Raw genomic sequence first — 15164 nt, 5'->3', positions numbered from 1 at the left:
CTTCGAAAGTTATGACTTCTTTCTCATTCCCCTCATTGTTCCTTTGTACTTTGTATTTTTCCCCTTCCCTCCATCCTTCTCTCTTTCTCTCTCTCTCTCTCTCTCTCTCTCAATCTTAGTAAGTTTTGCCAAAGGCTTACCTATTTCAAAGGTCTTTTCAAAGAAATAGCTCTTACTTTTATTAATCAGTTCTATTGTCTACCATTTTCTCTAGTTTTATAAATTAACATTGCTTTTATTTCATTATTTCCTCCAGATTTATGTGATTTGTGCTTTTCTAATTCTAGAGATAAGAGCTTTTTAATCCTATTTTTAAAATGACACACACACAGTTCCCTTCCAAGAGAGGTTCCTAGCAAGGTTACTTTTTTTTTTTTTTTTTTTGCTTTTTTACCCATTACCTTTTTTTGGTAAAATTTACAAAAGTAAGCTTTTTTTGGGGGGGATAATCTTTTCCTTAAAAGGGGACCCCAAAATTGTATAACCTTCAGTCCCCAGAAAAGCTGCATCCAGCCATATTGGCCACGTTACACAGGGTTAGGATAAGTAGCCCTCTCGCTGTCCGTCATGTCTGCAGAGTTCAAAACCTCCACGTTTCTCCTCTTTACACAAAGAACTGTTGAGAGCCATGTACAAGAATCCTGACAAATAGATTTTTTTCTTGTTAATTAGCAATTTTATTCCACTATGATCAGACCATGTGACCCTAAAGTGATATCTTTTTGAAATTCTTTCTTGTCTAAACCACAGTCTTGTGTGTGTGTGTGAACGTTCCTTATGAGTTAAAAAATAGATACATTATCTACACCGTATATGTTGGGTTACAAATTCTCTATAAAATTTAAGCTATTATCAATACAGTTTTCTCCTTCCCTTTTTCCTGTTTTTTATTGACACAATCAAATTTCTTATATATCTCCTTTTTCTGCAGTTCTAGAAACCTACAGTTTTCACACACATTTGAAAACTGGTATTTTTGGCCAGGCGCAGTGGCTCATGCCGGTAATCCCAATACTTTGGGAGGCTGAGGTGGGAGGATCGCTTGAGCCCAGGAGTTTGGGACCAGCCTGGGAAAGAAAGTGACCCCCGCCTCTGCAAAGAATTAAACAATTAGCTGGGGGGGGGGGGTGGCATGCACCTGTGTTCCCAGCTCTTCTGGAGGCTGAGGTGAGAGGGTCGCTTGAACCCAGGAGGTTGAGGCTGCAGTGAGCCATGCTTGCTCTACTGAAACACAGCCTGGGTGATAGAATGAGCCCCTGTCTCAAAAAATAAATAAGTAAATAAAAATAAAAACTGGCATTTTCTACCAGAGTTTGGATTAAGTCAGTAGCTCTATCTATCCCATGGCTGAACAGGGAAGGACGTTGGTACCTTTCTTCTTCCTTCTCTTCCTAACTCCCCAGCTCCCATGGCCCCTGTCCGTTTGGTTTCATGTTGTCAATTCTTATTTCAACTTAATGATAAGTTTTGCTGTTTTACTTTTGGGGAGGGTTTTGTTTTCTCATCATGGCGGCTTTAGCAGTGACAACTCCTCCCCCACCTCCTCCTCCTTCTCATTCTTTTTGGGTTAAGTATTTTGAGCTACGATTTATATTCAGTAAAATTCGCCCTTTATAGCATATAGCTCTCACTGCTACTTCCTCAATTCCCTGACTTCCTCTTGGATTTACTTTCTTTTTTCACCAGCATGTCTCTGCTAGTAATTCTTTCAGGTAGGAACTGTGGATAGCAGTTTTCTAGGTCCTTACATTGCTAAACATGTCTTTATTTTGCTTGCTCATTTGAATGCAAGCTTATCTGCCTCCGTAATCACATTCCCAACTATCTCCGCAGCTATTCCTCCATGGCCTTCTTGAATTTAGTGATGTTGCTGAGAAGTCTGAGATCAATTTGATTCTCATTCCTTTGCGGGTAATACGGTTTTTACTCTTCCTGAAGATTTAAGTTTTTAAAATTGTTTTCTTTCTTGCTTTTTTAATAGAGACAGGGTTTCACCATGTTGCCCAGACTGGTCTCGAACTCCTGGCCTCAAGTGATCAGCCCACCTCAGCCTCCCAAAGTGCTGGGATTACCGGCGTTCGCCACTGTGCCCAGCCTTTCGGTTTTTAAGTCTTTCTTCCTTGTATTCTGAAATTTCAAGCCATGTTTCTGAGGAGGTGTTTGTCGTGGGGGTGTTTGTTGGTCATGTTGCACCTGGTTGTACCCCTTCCCTACTGTGAAGCCCTCTTTTCATTGTTTCTTTAAGTATCTCTTTCTCTGTTTTATCCTTCCAGAGACTTTTCTAACCACATGTTACCTTGTTCTTCTTATTCATATTTCTTGGTCCTTCGTGCATTCTGAGAATAGGCCTTGGCTCTAACCAACAACTTACCCATTTTCTCTTCATCAGTCTCCATTCTGCAGGTCAGCTCTTCTGTATTGTGTTTTGTTTTTAGAGATTGGGTCTCATTCTCCTGCCTCAGCCTTCTGAGTAGTTGGGACCACAGGCTTGCACTACCACACCTGCCTAATTTTTTGTAGAGATAGGCTCTCGCTGTGTTGTCCTGGTTGGTCTTGCTCAAGCGATCCTCCCACCTCAGCCTCTCAAAGTGCTAGGATTACAGGCGTATGTCACTGTGCCAGGCCTGGGGTTGGTTTGTTTATTTTTTAAAATCATCTTTTCATTTTCATGTGCTCTGATTGATTCTTTTGATTAGCAATGTGATCTTAATTCATGGAAGCATGGGCTGATGCTACATTTGTAAAAGTCTCCATCTGCATGTTTTAGAACATTTCGGAGTTTTCTGGTGGGTTAGAGATGGGTGGGAATAACTGCACACTTAAGACTGGATTAGTCAGCCAAAGATCATAGGTGAGATTATAACACAGAGCAGGAGACATCTTGATTCGAATGATCTAAGGAGGCACACAGCTGCCATTAACACTATTCAAGTGAAGCAGGCCTTGCCAAATTCTTTTTTAAAAACTGAGATATAAATCCCATACCATAAAACCCACCTTTTTGTAAAATGTCCAATTCAGTGGTTTTGGTATATTCATGAAGGGATGCAACCATCACCATTATCTAGCTCAATAATATTTTTTCTTTTCTTTTCTTTCTTTTTGTTTTTATGAGATGGAGTCTCACTCTGTTGCTCAGGCTGGAGTGCAGTGGCACGACCTCGGCTCACTGCAACCTCTGCCAGCAGGTTCAAGCGATTCTCCGTCCTCAGCCTCCTAAGCAGCTGGGATTACAGGTGCCCGCCATCAGGTCTGGCTAATTTTTGTATTTTTTAAGTAGAGACAGGGTTTCACTATGTTGGCCAGGCTGGTCTTGAACTCCTGACCTCAAGTGATCTGCCCACCTCAGTCTCACAAAGTGCTGGGATTACAGGCATGAGACACCGTGCCCAGCCCAAGAACATTTTCATTTCTGAAAAAAAAAGCCCCATACCCATTAGCAGTCATTCCCCATTCCCCTTCCCCCAGCCCTTGGTATTTCATATAAATGGAATCAAACAATATGTAGCGTTTTGTGTGTGACTACTTTCCCTTAGCGTAATGTTTTTGAGATTCATCCATGTTGTAGCATCATGAGTCAGTGCTTCATTTCATTTTATGGCTAAGTATTACTCCGTTGTATGGATATGCCATGTCTCATTTATCCCAGTTGATGGACATGTGAGTTGTTTCTACTTTTTGGCTATTACGAATAATGCTGCTCTAAGTATTCATATGCAAGTTTTTGTGTGGATATGTTTTCGATTATCTTGCTGATATACATAGGAGTGGAATTGCCATATCATATGGTAATTCTGTTTAACTTTTTGAAGAACTGCCAAATTCGTTTCCAAAGTAGCTGCCCCACTTTACATTTCCACCAGTAATGTAAAAAGGTTCCAATTTCTCTGCATCCTTGCCAACCCTTGATACTGGCTGCCTTTTTGGATATGGCCATCCTAGTAGGTGTGAAGTGATGTCTCATTGTGGTTTTGATCTTCATTTCTCTAATGACTAATGATGTTGAGTATCTTTTCATGTGCTTATTCATCGTTTGTTTATCTCCTTTGGGGAAATGTCTACTGAAATCTTTTGCCAATTTAAAATTTGGGTTATTTGTCTTTTTATTGTTGAGTTGTAAGGGTTCTTTAATGAATTCTGGACACCAGACCCTTTTCAGATATGCTTTCTCCCATTTTGTGGGTTAACTTTATACTTTTTTTTTTATAATGTCTTTTGGAGTATAAAATCTTAAAATTTTGATGAAGTTCAGTTTATCTACTTTTTCTTTTATTGTCTGTGCTTTTGGTGCCATATCTAAGAAACCATTGCCCAATCCAAGGTCATGAAGATTTACCCCCATGTTTTCTTTGTAAAGTTTTATAGTTTTAACTCTTATATTTAGGTCTTTGATCCACTTTGGATTAATTTTTGTGTATGGTGTGAGGTAGGAGTTCTTTTGAGCGTGATTAACTAGTTTTCCCAGCACCATTTATTGAAAAGACTCTCTCTCATCCATTGAATTGTTTAGGCAGATTTGTCAAAAGTTAATTGATCATAGACAGATGGGTTTATTTCTGGACTCCGAGTGCTATTCCACTCATGTGTATATGTTAGTATGCCACACAGTCTTGATTACTGTACACCTGCAGTAAGTTTGAAATCAGGAAGTGGGGGTCCACTAGCTTTGTTCTTCTTTTGCAAGATTATTTAGCTATTCTGTGTTTCTTGCACTTCCATATGAATTTTAGGTCAATTTCTGCAAAAATGCCAGTGGGGATTTTGATAGGGATTGTGTTGACTCTGTAGATCAATTTGAGGAGATTGTCATCTTAACAATATCAGTTCCAATCCATGAACGTGAGAAGTCTTTACATTTATGTAAGTCTTCTTTAATTTCTTTCAATGATGTTTTAAAGTTTTCAGTGTACAAGTCTTGCACTTGTTTTGTTAAATTTATTCCTAAGTATTTTAGTCTTTTCGATGCTAATGTAACTGGAATTGTTTTCTTAATTTCATTTTCAGACCATTTATTGCAAGTGTATGGAAATATAATTGAGTTTTGTATATTGATTCTCTATCTTGCAACCTTGCTGAACTCATTTATTAGTTTTATTTTGGAGGGGATTCTTTAGTATTTTCTATGCATAGGATTACATCATCTTTGAATAGGTAGTTGAACTTTTCCCTTTCCAATCTGGATAGCTTTTATTTCCTTTTCTTGTCTAATTTCCCTAACTAGAGTCTCCAACATAATATTGAACAGAAGTAATGACAGCAGACATCTTGTTTTATTCCTGATCTTAGGGGGAAGGTTTTCAGTCTTTTACCATTAAATATGATGTTAACTATGAATCTTTCGTTGTTGTCCTTCATCTAGTTGATGAAGTTCCCTCCTATTTCTAGTTTGTTGAATGTATTTTTTACCATAAAAAGGTGTTGGATTTTGCTGGATTTTTTTTTTTTTTTGCAGACATATATTGAGATGCTTATATGGTTTTTGTCTTTTAGTCTGTCAACATGGTATGTTACATTGATTGATTTTCACATCCTGAATAACTTTGCATTCCTGTGATAAATTCCACTCAGTCCTTGAGAAATCTTGTTATCTCACTATTCTTTTACGCTTGGGGTTTATATATCTCTTCCAGGATAATGTATACTAACAATCTATGAGCTGTTATTTAAGGAATGATTTACAATCTAGGTTCTTCTTGTTCTTAAGACAAACTTAGTGTCAGCAAGGTCACGTTCTTGTTGACAGGAAGGAAGCAGTCACTGCCTGGGTATCCCTGATCAATTTCTCTGCCTCTAGCTTTCCAGAGAGCTATTTTTTCCTACCATTCACCCCCTGACTCTGGTTTATGACCTTGTATCTAGATACATGCTTCTCAAAGAGTGGCCCCTGGACCAACAGCATTAACATCTCTTGGCAACTGGTTAGAAATGTGACTTTGGGGGTCATATTTCTAGACCCCTAGACCTACTGAATCAGCCAAATTCTAGGAGCAAGGCTCAGAATCCACATTTTAACTAGTCCTGTGATTCTGATGCATACTAAAATTTGAGAGCCACTAATGACCGTGACACTAAGTGGGTTTAAGGACTCCACAGGTCCAATTCCCTCTTCCCTTCAGTCACTGAGTTGGATATCTTCCTTCCACATTGTTGGTTTTTATCTAATATTTAGTAATATTTGTGCATAAGCCAGTTTGTGTTTGCAGTTCCCTGTCAGCCCATCTCTGAGTGATAGGAATATGTGTGTTTAATGAAACCTGCTGTTGTCGAATGATTGGGGAAGGTAGAAAATGTCGCTGGTGTGAGTTGAACAGTTGCTTCTGCTTTATTCCTCTTGGGTATTTTCAGCTTTCCATGGTGTCCTGTCCTTCAAACAGTCATCCTTTCTCACACTTGGGGACAGATGCTTTGCTTGGCATAAGCAGGGGTTGGGGGAGGACCAAGACACCTGGCTCCTCTACTATGGAAGCCCAGATGATCGATCACAAGAGGTTTCTTTGCTTCTGTATATTTCACCCATGAGCCTGCTGTTCCTTCTGTGCTGCCTCCATCACTGGCCACAGATCTTTGTTTTTTGAGATGGAGTCTTGCTCTGTCGCCCAGGCTGGAGCGCAGTGGTGTGATAATTCCTTGCAACGTCAGCCTCCTGGGTTCAAGTGATTCTCCTGCCTCCCACGGCTAATTTTTAAAATATTTTTATTAGAGACAGTGTTTCACTATGTTGGCCAGGCTGGTCTCAAACTCCTGACCTCATGATCCACCCACCTCGGCCTGCCTAAGTGCTGGGATTACAGGTGTGAGCCACCGCGCCCCGCCAAGCCACAGACCTTCCTTTGCAGGCTTGAGCTTATGGGTTTTCTTTCTCCTGGGCTAGCCTTATGGGCATTTGTCCTTTGCAGTCACACAGGGCTCCACACACTTGATTTTCTACTCTACTGTTGCCATCTTGAAATTTTTAATTAGGTTGAACAAAGGGACCCACAATTTTCATTTTATACTGGACCCTGAAAATTATGTAACCAGTCCTGCCTCCTTCCTTAGATCTCTCTGCCTTTTAACTTTTGCGGATGCCACACATTTTCTGGTCTGCTAAGGATACTTCTTATTTTACAGTGCTACTAAAGATTAATTCACAGAAAAATGCTTGATGTCATTTTCTAGGGATCTGGAGGAGGAGAAAAAGACTAGATCATGTAGTCAGTTTACCATCTTTATCCAATCCTACCACGATGCTTCTAAAATAGAAATCCAGTCCTATCATTCTGCCACGAAATTGGCAAGTAGGTCTTTGTTGCATGCAGTATGAAGTATAGATCCCCCAGCCTGGCACAGAAGGCCATCCACAATGTGGTTCCAGCCTTCCTTCTAACAATCATAAATTTCCAGAGTTAGCGAGTTTCCTATCACTACAGGAATCAAAGCCCTGGAAGAGCTACCATGAGAGACATAAAGGGGCTGTCAAATTGTTGCTGAACCCAATAATTCCAAGGTTATCTCTGATTCTGATATTCATGGCTTCCTGGTCATCCCTCCCCTCCTCTTCTACCCCCTACTGTATCCTAGTCAAATGGCCAGGGGGCTGCTTGCAGAGAGATCCCTGAACTCACGTGGAGCTCGTCAGCTTCCTGCCTTTGCCCCAGCTCTTCCCCTGACTTCATCTCTAGCTCCCACAATCCCAGGCACTGCCTCTGGGAAGCCTCCTTGATACTCCAGCCTCTCCCAGACCACTGTCCTCATGCCCAGCACAGCTGAGTTGATCTCTTATCTATAGCACGGACCATTCTACTGACAGCTGTGCTTTTCTGGGTGTGTCCCTTTCCTCTCTGTGTGAGCCCCAAGCGGTGAGGGGCTCATTGTGCATTCATACGTTCCTTCCCTCACTTATGCATGCAGTGCACAGGAATGGACACTTACTCTGTGTCAGACCCTGTGCTGGTCACCGCAGGGGACACACAGATGACTCAGAAGTAGACTCAGAATTGACTGGCTCCCAGACGGGGTTGGGTCAGTGACAGTCCAGTGAGCTAATTGCTCTGACAAGATGGGGAGCAAGGCACAGAGGGCTCAAAGAGGAGGTAGCGCTGGAGCTGCTGCATGAGGAACTAAGGAGGCTTTGCTGGGGTTGGGACAGACCAGTGAGGGCAGAAGGAGCTGCAGGGACAAAGGTGCAGAGGGAGGTGAGGGAAGCAGGGAGAGTTGGAGAATTTGTCCTGACTGAGGTTGGACAAGCTATGAGGTTGTCATTCCTTAAATGACAGCTCGTAGATTGTTAGTATAAATTGTCCTGGAAGAGATATAAAAACCTCAAGCATAAAAGAACAGTGAAATGACAAGATCTGTCAAGGACTAAGTGGAATTTAGGTGTGCGAAGTTATTATGTGAAAATCAATCAATGCAACATAACATATTGATGAAATAAAAGACATGGAAAAGACGTAGAATAAAAGGTATGGGAAGCAGGGAGATTTAGGGGAGTTTGTCCTGACTGAGGTTGGGGTGTGAAGCATTGGGCTGGGGGTGAGGTGCGGAGCTAGGGGATGGTAAAAAGCGGTGGGAGGTCTTGGAGAAGAGGCAGGGGTGGAAAAGCTGGAGATGAAGACCTCGAATGCCAGGCTGAAGAGTTGGCTGCCTTCTCGGGAGTGTCCCTGTGGATCGACTGAATGGTTTAAGCAGGGGGGAGCGAAGAGCCACTTTTTAGAAAGATTATTCCAGAAGCCAATGTGGAGGAGAACAGGAGGGACCAGGGAATGAGTGTAAGGGCTTATGCTGGGCCAGGTGAGGGGTAATGAGCGTGAGTCTCAACCTGCAGCTCACCACGCTCCGTGCTGGGAATGGTCTGAGCAGGGAGGAGCGTGCAGGTCTTCCCTCCTCAGCCAGCCTTCATGAGCAAAGTCACCAGTCTGGCCCGGAGCCTGGCCAGGGCTCCCAGTGCTGAGTAAGGGGAGAGCCCAGGGCAAATGGCGGCTTTAGCAGCTCCTGTCCCTGTTCCACAGGGGCTGTCCCTGACACTTTCTGGTTTATCAGGAGAATTCCCAGTTCTTTATTCTCCAAGGCCCCATCTGGCTGAACCACTCTCCCCGCAGCCACCAACTCTCCAGTTTGGTGCAGGAAGGCTCTCCTGTTTCAGAAGTTTGCCGAAAGGGCTTCTGTTCTTGGCCACACATTTTGCTTCTCTTGCTCTCGGGGAACTCACGATTTGTTGGAAGGGGATTGGAAGAAGAGATATAAAATTACTCAGGAAACCATTCGCGGGACTTAGGAGTCTCTTCTCAGAAGAGATGACGTGACTCAGCCTTCCAGGGCTGTGTGAGTTCAGGACAGGCAAGATTCCTGGGGCCCAGAGCTTGGGGTGCGCGACAAAACCCCGGCCTTCCCAGTCCTTAGCCCTCTCCACGTAGCCCATCCTGTCTGCGGGAGTTTCTGGCAGCTCCTCCGCTGGAAACAAGCTCCAGCAGAGGCAAAGCTGTCGGGCCCATGAGCCCTGCAAAGCTCCAGGCTAAGTGGGGTCTCATTTAGGCGGCAGCTGAGCCAGCTGCACAGTTGGTTAATCACCCTCGTCCTGGGAGCCTGCTAAATCAGGAAGCCAGGTTCAAGCCGGCTCCTCCCTCGCTGGCGGTTTCCAGGGAAGATGGAGCCGGCTTGGACTGGGTAGGCAAGGGCGGCTTCCTGCTGTCCGGGCCCCACACTTACCTCGTCAAACAGCAGGTTTGTTCCTGACCCCATCGGTGTCTTCAACAGCCCTGGGATCCCCGGGATGCCTGGCTCAGGCTGCGCTGCAGGAAAGATGAAGCCCAAAGCAAACACCAGCCAGTCCCCAAGCCTCTGGACGCGTCCTCTCTGTGCCCCTTGTAAATGTCCCCTTCTCTGCTTCCCACCTCCCCACCCCTCAGACCCTGACTGTGGCAGCCTTCGCCTGTCCCATGCCTTCCTCCTCCAGGAAGCACTACCCAGGCTGCCTGAGCCGCCCTGGGAAGCCCCTGCTCTAGGAAGCCCCCCACCAATAGAGGGCATGGTGAAATTGTGGGAAGAGCCCTTGCCAGTACTGGGGTGTCCGAGGGACCAGATCCCAGCGTTGGGGAAGTGATTTTATCTTGCTGAGGCTCAGCAGCCTTATCGCACAGGCGTGGAATCCAACGATTTTGTGTGCGGGAAAGCACTAGGCAAGCCAGAAAGCACCTGCGTGCCCAGGCACAGCCTTCACGGCGGGCTTTGAGGAGACCCAGAGCTTGGCCCCGACCTCCTTTCTGACATTTTCCCTCTTCTTACCCATGTGAAGCCTGTGCACTGGCGTTTCCAGGACACTCACCTCATGGCCTCGTCTCACCTGGGTCCTTGAGCTTCTTCCGGCCCCTGAACTCTGCATTCCCAGCAACCCCAGCTGCATCCTCAGCATCCCCAGCAACCCCAACTCTCATCCTTGCCCACCTCCCCAGCTTGCCCACCTCCCCACCTCTGGACATCCTGCCCAGGCTAAGTCATATTTCCACCCTGGTAATGAAAGTATTGGATGGTCTGGAGAACTCGTAAATTGTTTCTGTGAGTACCAGCGCCGGGCCTGGCGTGAGAATGTGGAGGTCATGACTCAGACCTGGCCCCTCCCTGCGCTGGAGTCCTCCCCTCCTCCAGGGCCTGACACATAGTAGATGCCCGAGAAATGCCAGAAGCGTCTGTGTTACAGTCAGGCTCAGGGCCGGCGCTCCAGAGGGCTGCAGGTATTGGGTTTGCTGTTCTGAAGTCTGAATAGTGTTATCTTCAAGTTTGTTTGTTTGTTTGTTTGTTTGAAACGGAGTCTCGCTCTGTTGCCCAGGCTGGAGTGCAGTGGCACTATCTCGGCTCACTGCTACCTCTGCCTCCTGGGTTCAAGTGATTCTCCTGCCTCAGCCTCCCGAGTAGCTGAGATTACAGGCGTGCGCCACCACACTCAGCTAATTTTTGTATTTTTAGTAGAGACGGGGTTTCACCATGTTGGCTAGGCTGGTATCGAACTCCTGACCTCAGGTGATCCGCCCACTTTGGCCTCCCAAAGTGCTAGGATTACAGTCGTGAACCACCGTGCCCGGCCAAGTTTGTGTTTTGTAAGTGAAGTCTGATGGGACAGTGCATACGTGCAGGGGTACTTGGTGGGCAATTCTCACATGGTTCTGCCTCCTGCTGCCTTGAAGCCTCCTGGGATCTTGGCCTCCGACTCTCCTGACCTCTGGCTTCTCAGCCCCACCCCCACCCAGCTTTCTTCTCCCTACCCCTGCCCGTGAACAGCCGCTGGCCTCCCTGCATGCCAGAGCCTGGGTGTAGGCAGGGCTGAGGTTAGGTGCTCATACTCCAGCATGTCTTGTGGTGAGGCAGCTATCCCCACCCTGGGCTGGCAGTGCCATAGAGCATTCCAAGGGTGATTCAGAGGGGAATAAACCTCTCACTCACCTAGTGCATTTCAGGTTGCAAGACTCTTGTCTACCCTGGATGGGGCCAGCAGGCCTGTGGGAGGGGCACATGCTTGGCTCCACTTTCCAACTGTCACTCACAGCATGGTTTGTTAGCCAACAGGAGGGGGATCCTGGGTGCTGGTGGGGCCTGTGTGTGTATGCCAAGCTAAGGAGCAGGGGCCCTGGGGCCTGGGAGGGCCTGCACTCATCCCTCGAGTATCCCTGGGCATGAGGAAATAATAGTAGCAAATAGAAAACACCGGCTGGGCACGGTGGCTCATGCCTGTCATCCCAGCCCTTTGGGAGGCTGGAGTGGGCGGATCACCAGGTCAAGAGACTGAGACCATCTTGGCCAACGTGGTGAAACCTCATCTCTACTAAAAATACAAAAATTAGCTCGGCGTGGTGGTGAGTGCCTGTTGTCCCAGCTACTCAGGAGGCTGAGGCAGGAGAATCGCTTGAACCAGGAGGCGGAGGTTGCAGTGAGCCGAGATGGCGCCACTGCACTCCAGCCTGGTGACAGAGCGAGACTGCGTTAAAAAAAAAAAAAAAAAAAAAAAAAAGAGAGAGAGAGAAAGAAAGAGCGAAAGAAAGAAAACACCATAATAGGTTTTAGAGCATCCTCAGGGAAAAGGAAAAATGTTATATTTTAGTACCTTTAGCAACATTTTTTTTTTTTTCTGTTTGAAAAAGGGACCCTGCATTTCCTTTTTGCATGGGGTCTTCCTCATTCTACAGCTGCTTTTAGGTGGAGTGTGATAGAAAAAGCAGGAGGTTTGGATTTGGAAAAGCTGCAAGCCCCTTCACCTCTTCAGGCCTTGGTTTTCTTATCTGTAAATGGTCTTCCTTCCCAGGGCCGTGCTCTCTCACACCCCCGCTTTGCCTTGAACTTGGCATTCCATAAACGTGATCTTGCTGGCTGGTTTGGAATGCCAAGCCTTTTCCTCTACTGTCAAAACTGAAATCTCTCCTCTGGCACGGGCTTCCTTGGGGTCCTCAGTCAGAATGAATCTTTCCGTGTCCCTCTGTCTCTGCCGGTCTTGCCTGTCATTGCAGCCAGCGATGCGCTGCCCTGCACGGAGGTGTTCTTGCTCCTTCCTCACCCTGACTTCCTCATCTCTGCATCCCCCCTAGTAGGGGGCTTGGCCCATAGGAGGTGCTTTTTCGAATGCATGTCTCCATTTCTCTGCTAGGCCCCAGTTCTGCTGGGTGCTCAAAGTTGACTTTCTTTAGGGGCAGCAAAGTGTGATGGGCCCTAGCTGGCGCTCAGACATGGTGCGGGCCTTCGCTCCCTGACCTGTGTATCGGACCCGGGGTCATTCCTTGTTCCTGTCCACATCTGTGCTGCTCTTACACCTGGGAAACAGTCTGTGCCCATCCTGTTGTGCTGTGTGGGGACTGCTCTATGATGGCATCCAGGTCTCTGTTCTCTATCTGGGCCCTTCTTGGGCCTAGGTTTCGTCACGGCCCCTGGGTCTGGGGAGTGCTGTGAGCTGGCATCTAGCATTAACCATTGATTCTGTCTGTCTGGCTCCACCTGGGATCATGATGAAGACAAAAGGGACAAGGTCTTGAATCAATTGTTAGAGGTAAACAAGTAAAAAACCAAGAATCAGAATCATCCTCACTTATTGAACACCTGTTATGTGCCTGACTGTGTTCTGAAGGTTTTACATATATATACATATATATATGTATATATATGTGTGTGTATATATATGTATGTATGTATGTATGTATGTATTGTCTTCTTTTTTGGAAACGGAGTCTCATTCTGTCACCCAGGCTGGAGTGCAGGGGCGTGATTTCGGCTCACTGCAACCTCCACCTCCTGAGTTCAAGCGATTCTCCTGCCTCAGCCTCCCGAGTGGCTTCGGAATTATAGACATGCGCCACCACACCCGGCTAATTTTTGTATTTTAGTAGAGACAGGGTTCCACCATGTTGCCGGGCTGGTCTTAAATCCCTGACCTCAGGTGATCTGCCCACCTCCATCTCCCAAAGTGCTGGGATTACAGGCATGAACCACCGTGCCCAGCAGGCTTTACGTATATTAATCATTTAATATCCACAGTAACCCTCCGAGGCAAGTACCAGTACTGTCCCCATTTTATAGATTGGAAGACTGAGGCATATACAGGTTGCGTAACTTGCCCAAGGGTGCGTGGTTCGTAAGTGAAGAAGCTGGCATTTGAATCCAGGTATCCAGTCATAATTCAGTGTCACTCAAGGGCATTCAGGACTTGGAGATTCTTAGCGAGCACTGGATCCCTGCTATCATGTAGGAATGAACCCAGAGAGGGAGAGTGCTGGACCCTAGGAGACACAGTAGGCCAGAGGGAGCCTAAAACGGGGTCAGCCTCCCGATTCCAGCTGGACGCTCTTCCCACTGTTTACCCCTGCCTGCTTTCGAGAGGGCCCGGGGGCCATGATCCCAGGATTCAGGGGACATGGGCCATGAAGGTGGCCCTGGCAGGCAGAGGGCTGCAGAAACAGGGTGATGGATTCCGATGGACACACCTGGAGAAGTTTCATGTGAGAGGCAGGCACAGGGTCAGGAGAGGAGTCATCCACCAGGCCCTGGAGTGTGGGCTGCGGAGATGGAGTAGGTTCTTAGACTGGAGTTGCCCTTCAGTTCTGCAGGGGAGGAAATGAGGTAGCTTTGCATGGGGAAGGATTCTCGAGTCCCTTGGGGAGACCAGGAGGTGACTTCACTTTGTGCCTTGGAACCCTTCCTCAGAGAACTGGGGCCCTAGAGGAAGCCGCAGACACATTTTGGGAGGGGCCGCAGGCTTCTAGGGAAGCTTTGGGCATAGGCGGTGTGCAGTGTTTGGGAGTGGCCACAGAAGACATCTGGGAGGCAGTGGGATACGCAGATCTAGAGCTAAGGAGAGAGGCCTGGGCCAGAGGCAGAGCCCTGGCAGTGGTTTGTGGGCTTGGAGTTCAGTGTGGACCCTCGGAGGAGAGAGTGAGTATAGAGAGGCAGGCGGCTCCTGGGAAGCCGCTGCTTTGTAGAGAAGGGAGGAGAGGAGGGGCTGGGGGACAAGACAGAGGTGGAAAGGCCTGAGGAGGCAGAGGAGCCAGGCTGTGCTCTCCCCAGAAATGGCATCAGGTGTGGCATGAAGGGCCAAGGGCTAGGTCAGGGCATGGCAAAGCAGGGCATAAAGTGGTGGGAGATACCTCCGCCCATCCCAAGCTCTCAAGTGAGGGCCAGAGGCAGCTCCAAGCAGCCTCCCTGGGAACCACAGTGCCTGGCAACAGTGACAAGGATCTGCTCACGTTTCTTTTCTTTTTCTGCAGGAGAAGGGACCGCACCGTGCACATCCAGCATCCTCCAGGAGAAGCAGCGTGAGTCAAGCCTGACCCCGTGGGGTCATTTCTTCCCCTTGGATGGGTCCAAGCTCGTTGAGCCTGGGTCCCCTCTCATCCATTCAGAGTCGGGTAGGGTGGCAGGATCCCTGCCATCTTGCCTGCAGGCAGGACCAGAGAGCCTGAGGTCACTCAGCCTGAGTTTGGGCCACTCTCTAACCCATGAACTGAGCCCCTCGGATTCCTGAGTTCCTGTCGCTGGGCAGCTCAGGCCAGCTCACGTCTCCCTCTCTGGGGAATCCACAGGGCCAGAGGGAGGGGTGCGAGGCTGGTGGGTTGGGAGCATGAGCTCAGCAGAGCAGATGAGATCATGGCATGAGGACAGAGAGGAGGATGGGAATGGGGAACATGGCCCCTGTGTCCATCACCTTTGGGTGA

The 15164-nt window shown here is 47.2% G+C and overlaps 1 protein-coding gene across 1 annotated transcript in view; it reads left to right on the top strand.

The window, feature by feature from the left end:
* Nucleotides 1-15164, top strand: part of PITPNM3 (PITPNM family member 3) — a 106439-nt gene that overhangs the window by 38685 nt on the left and 52590 nt on the right. Inside the window, exon 4 of the mRNA XM_008010041.3 lies at nt 14718-14765. Coding sequence (XP_008008232.3) covers nt 14718-14765 — 48 coding nt within the window. The remainder of the gene's footprint in view (nt 1-14717; nt 14766-15164) is intronic.

The sequence above is a fragment of the Chlorocebus sabaeus genome, chromosome 16, assembly GCF_047675955.1.
Source record: "Chlorocebus sabaeus isolate Y175 chromosome 16, mChlSab1.0.hap1, whole genome shotgun sequence".
Classification (NCBI taxonomy): Eukaryota; Metazoa; Chordata; class Mammalia; order Primates; family Cercopithecidae; genus Chlorocebus; species Chlorocebus sabaeus.
Note: the sequence above shows the minus strand (reverse complement) of the source record. Positions and strands in the feature narration are given on the sequence as shown.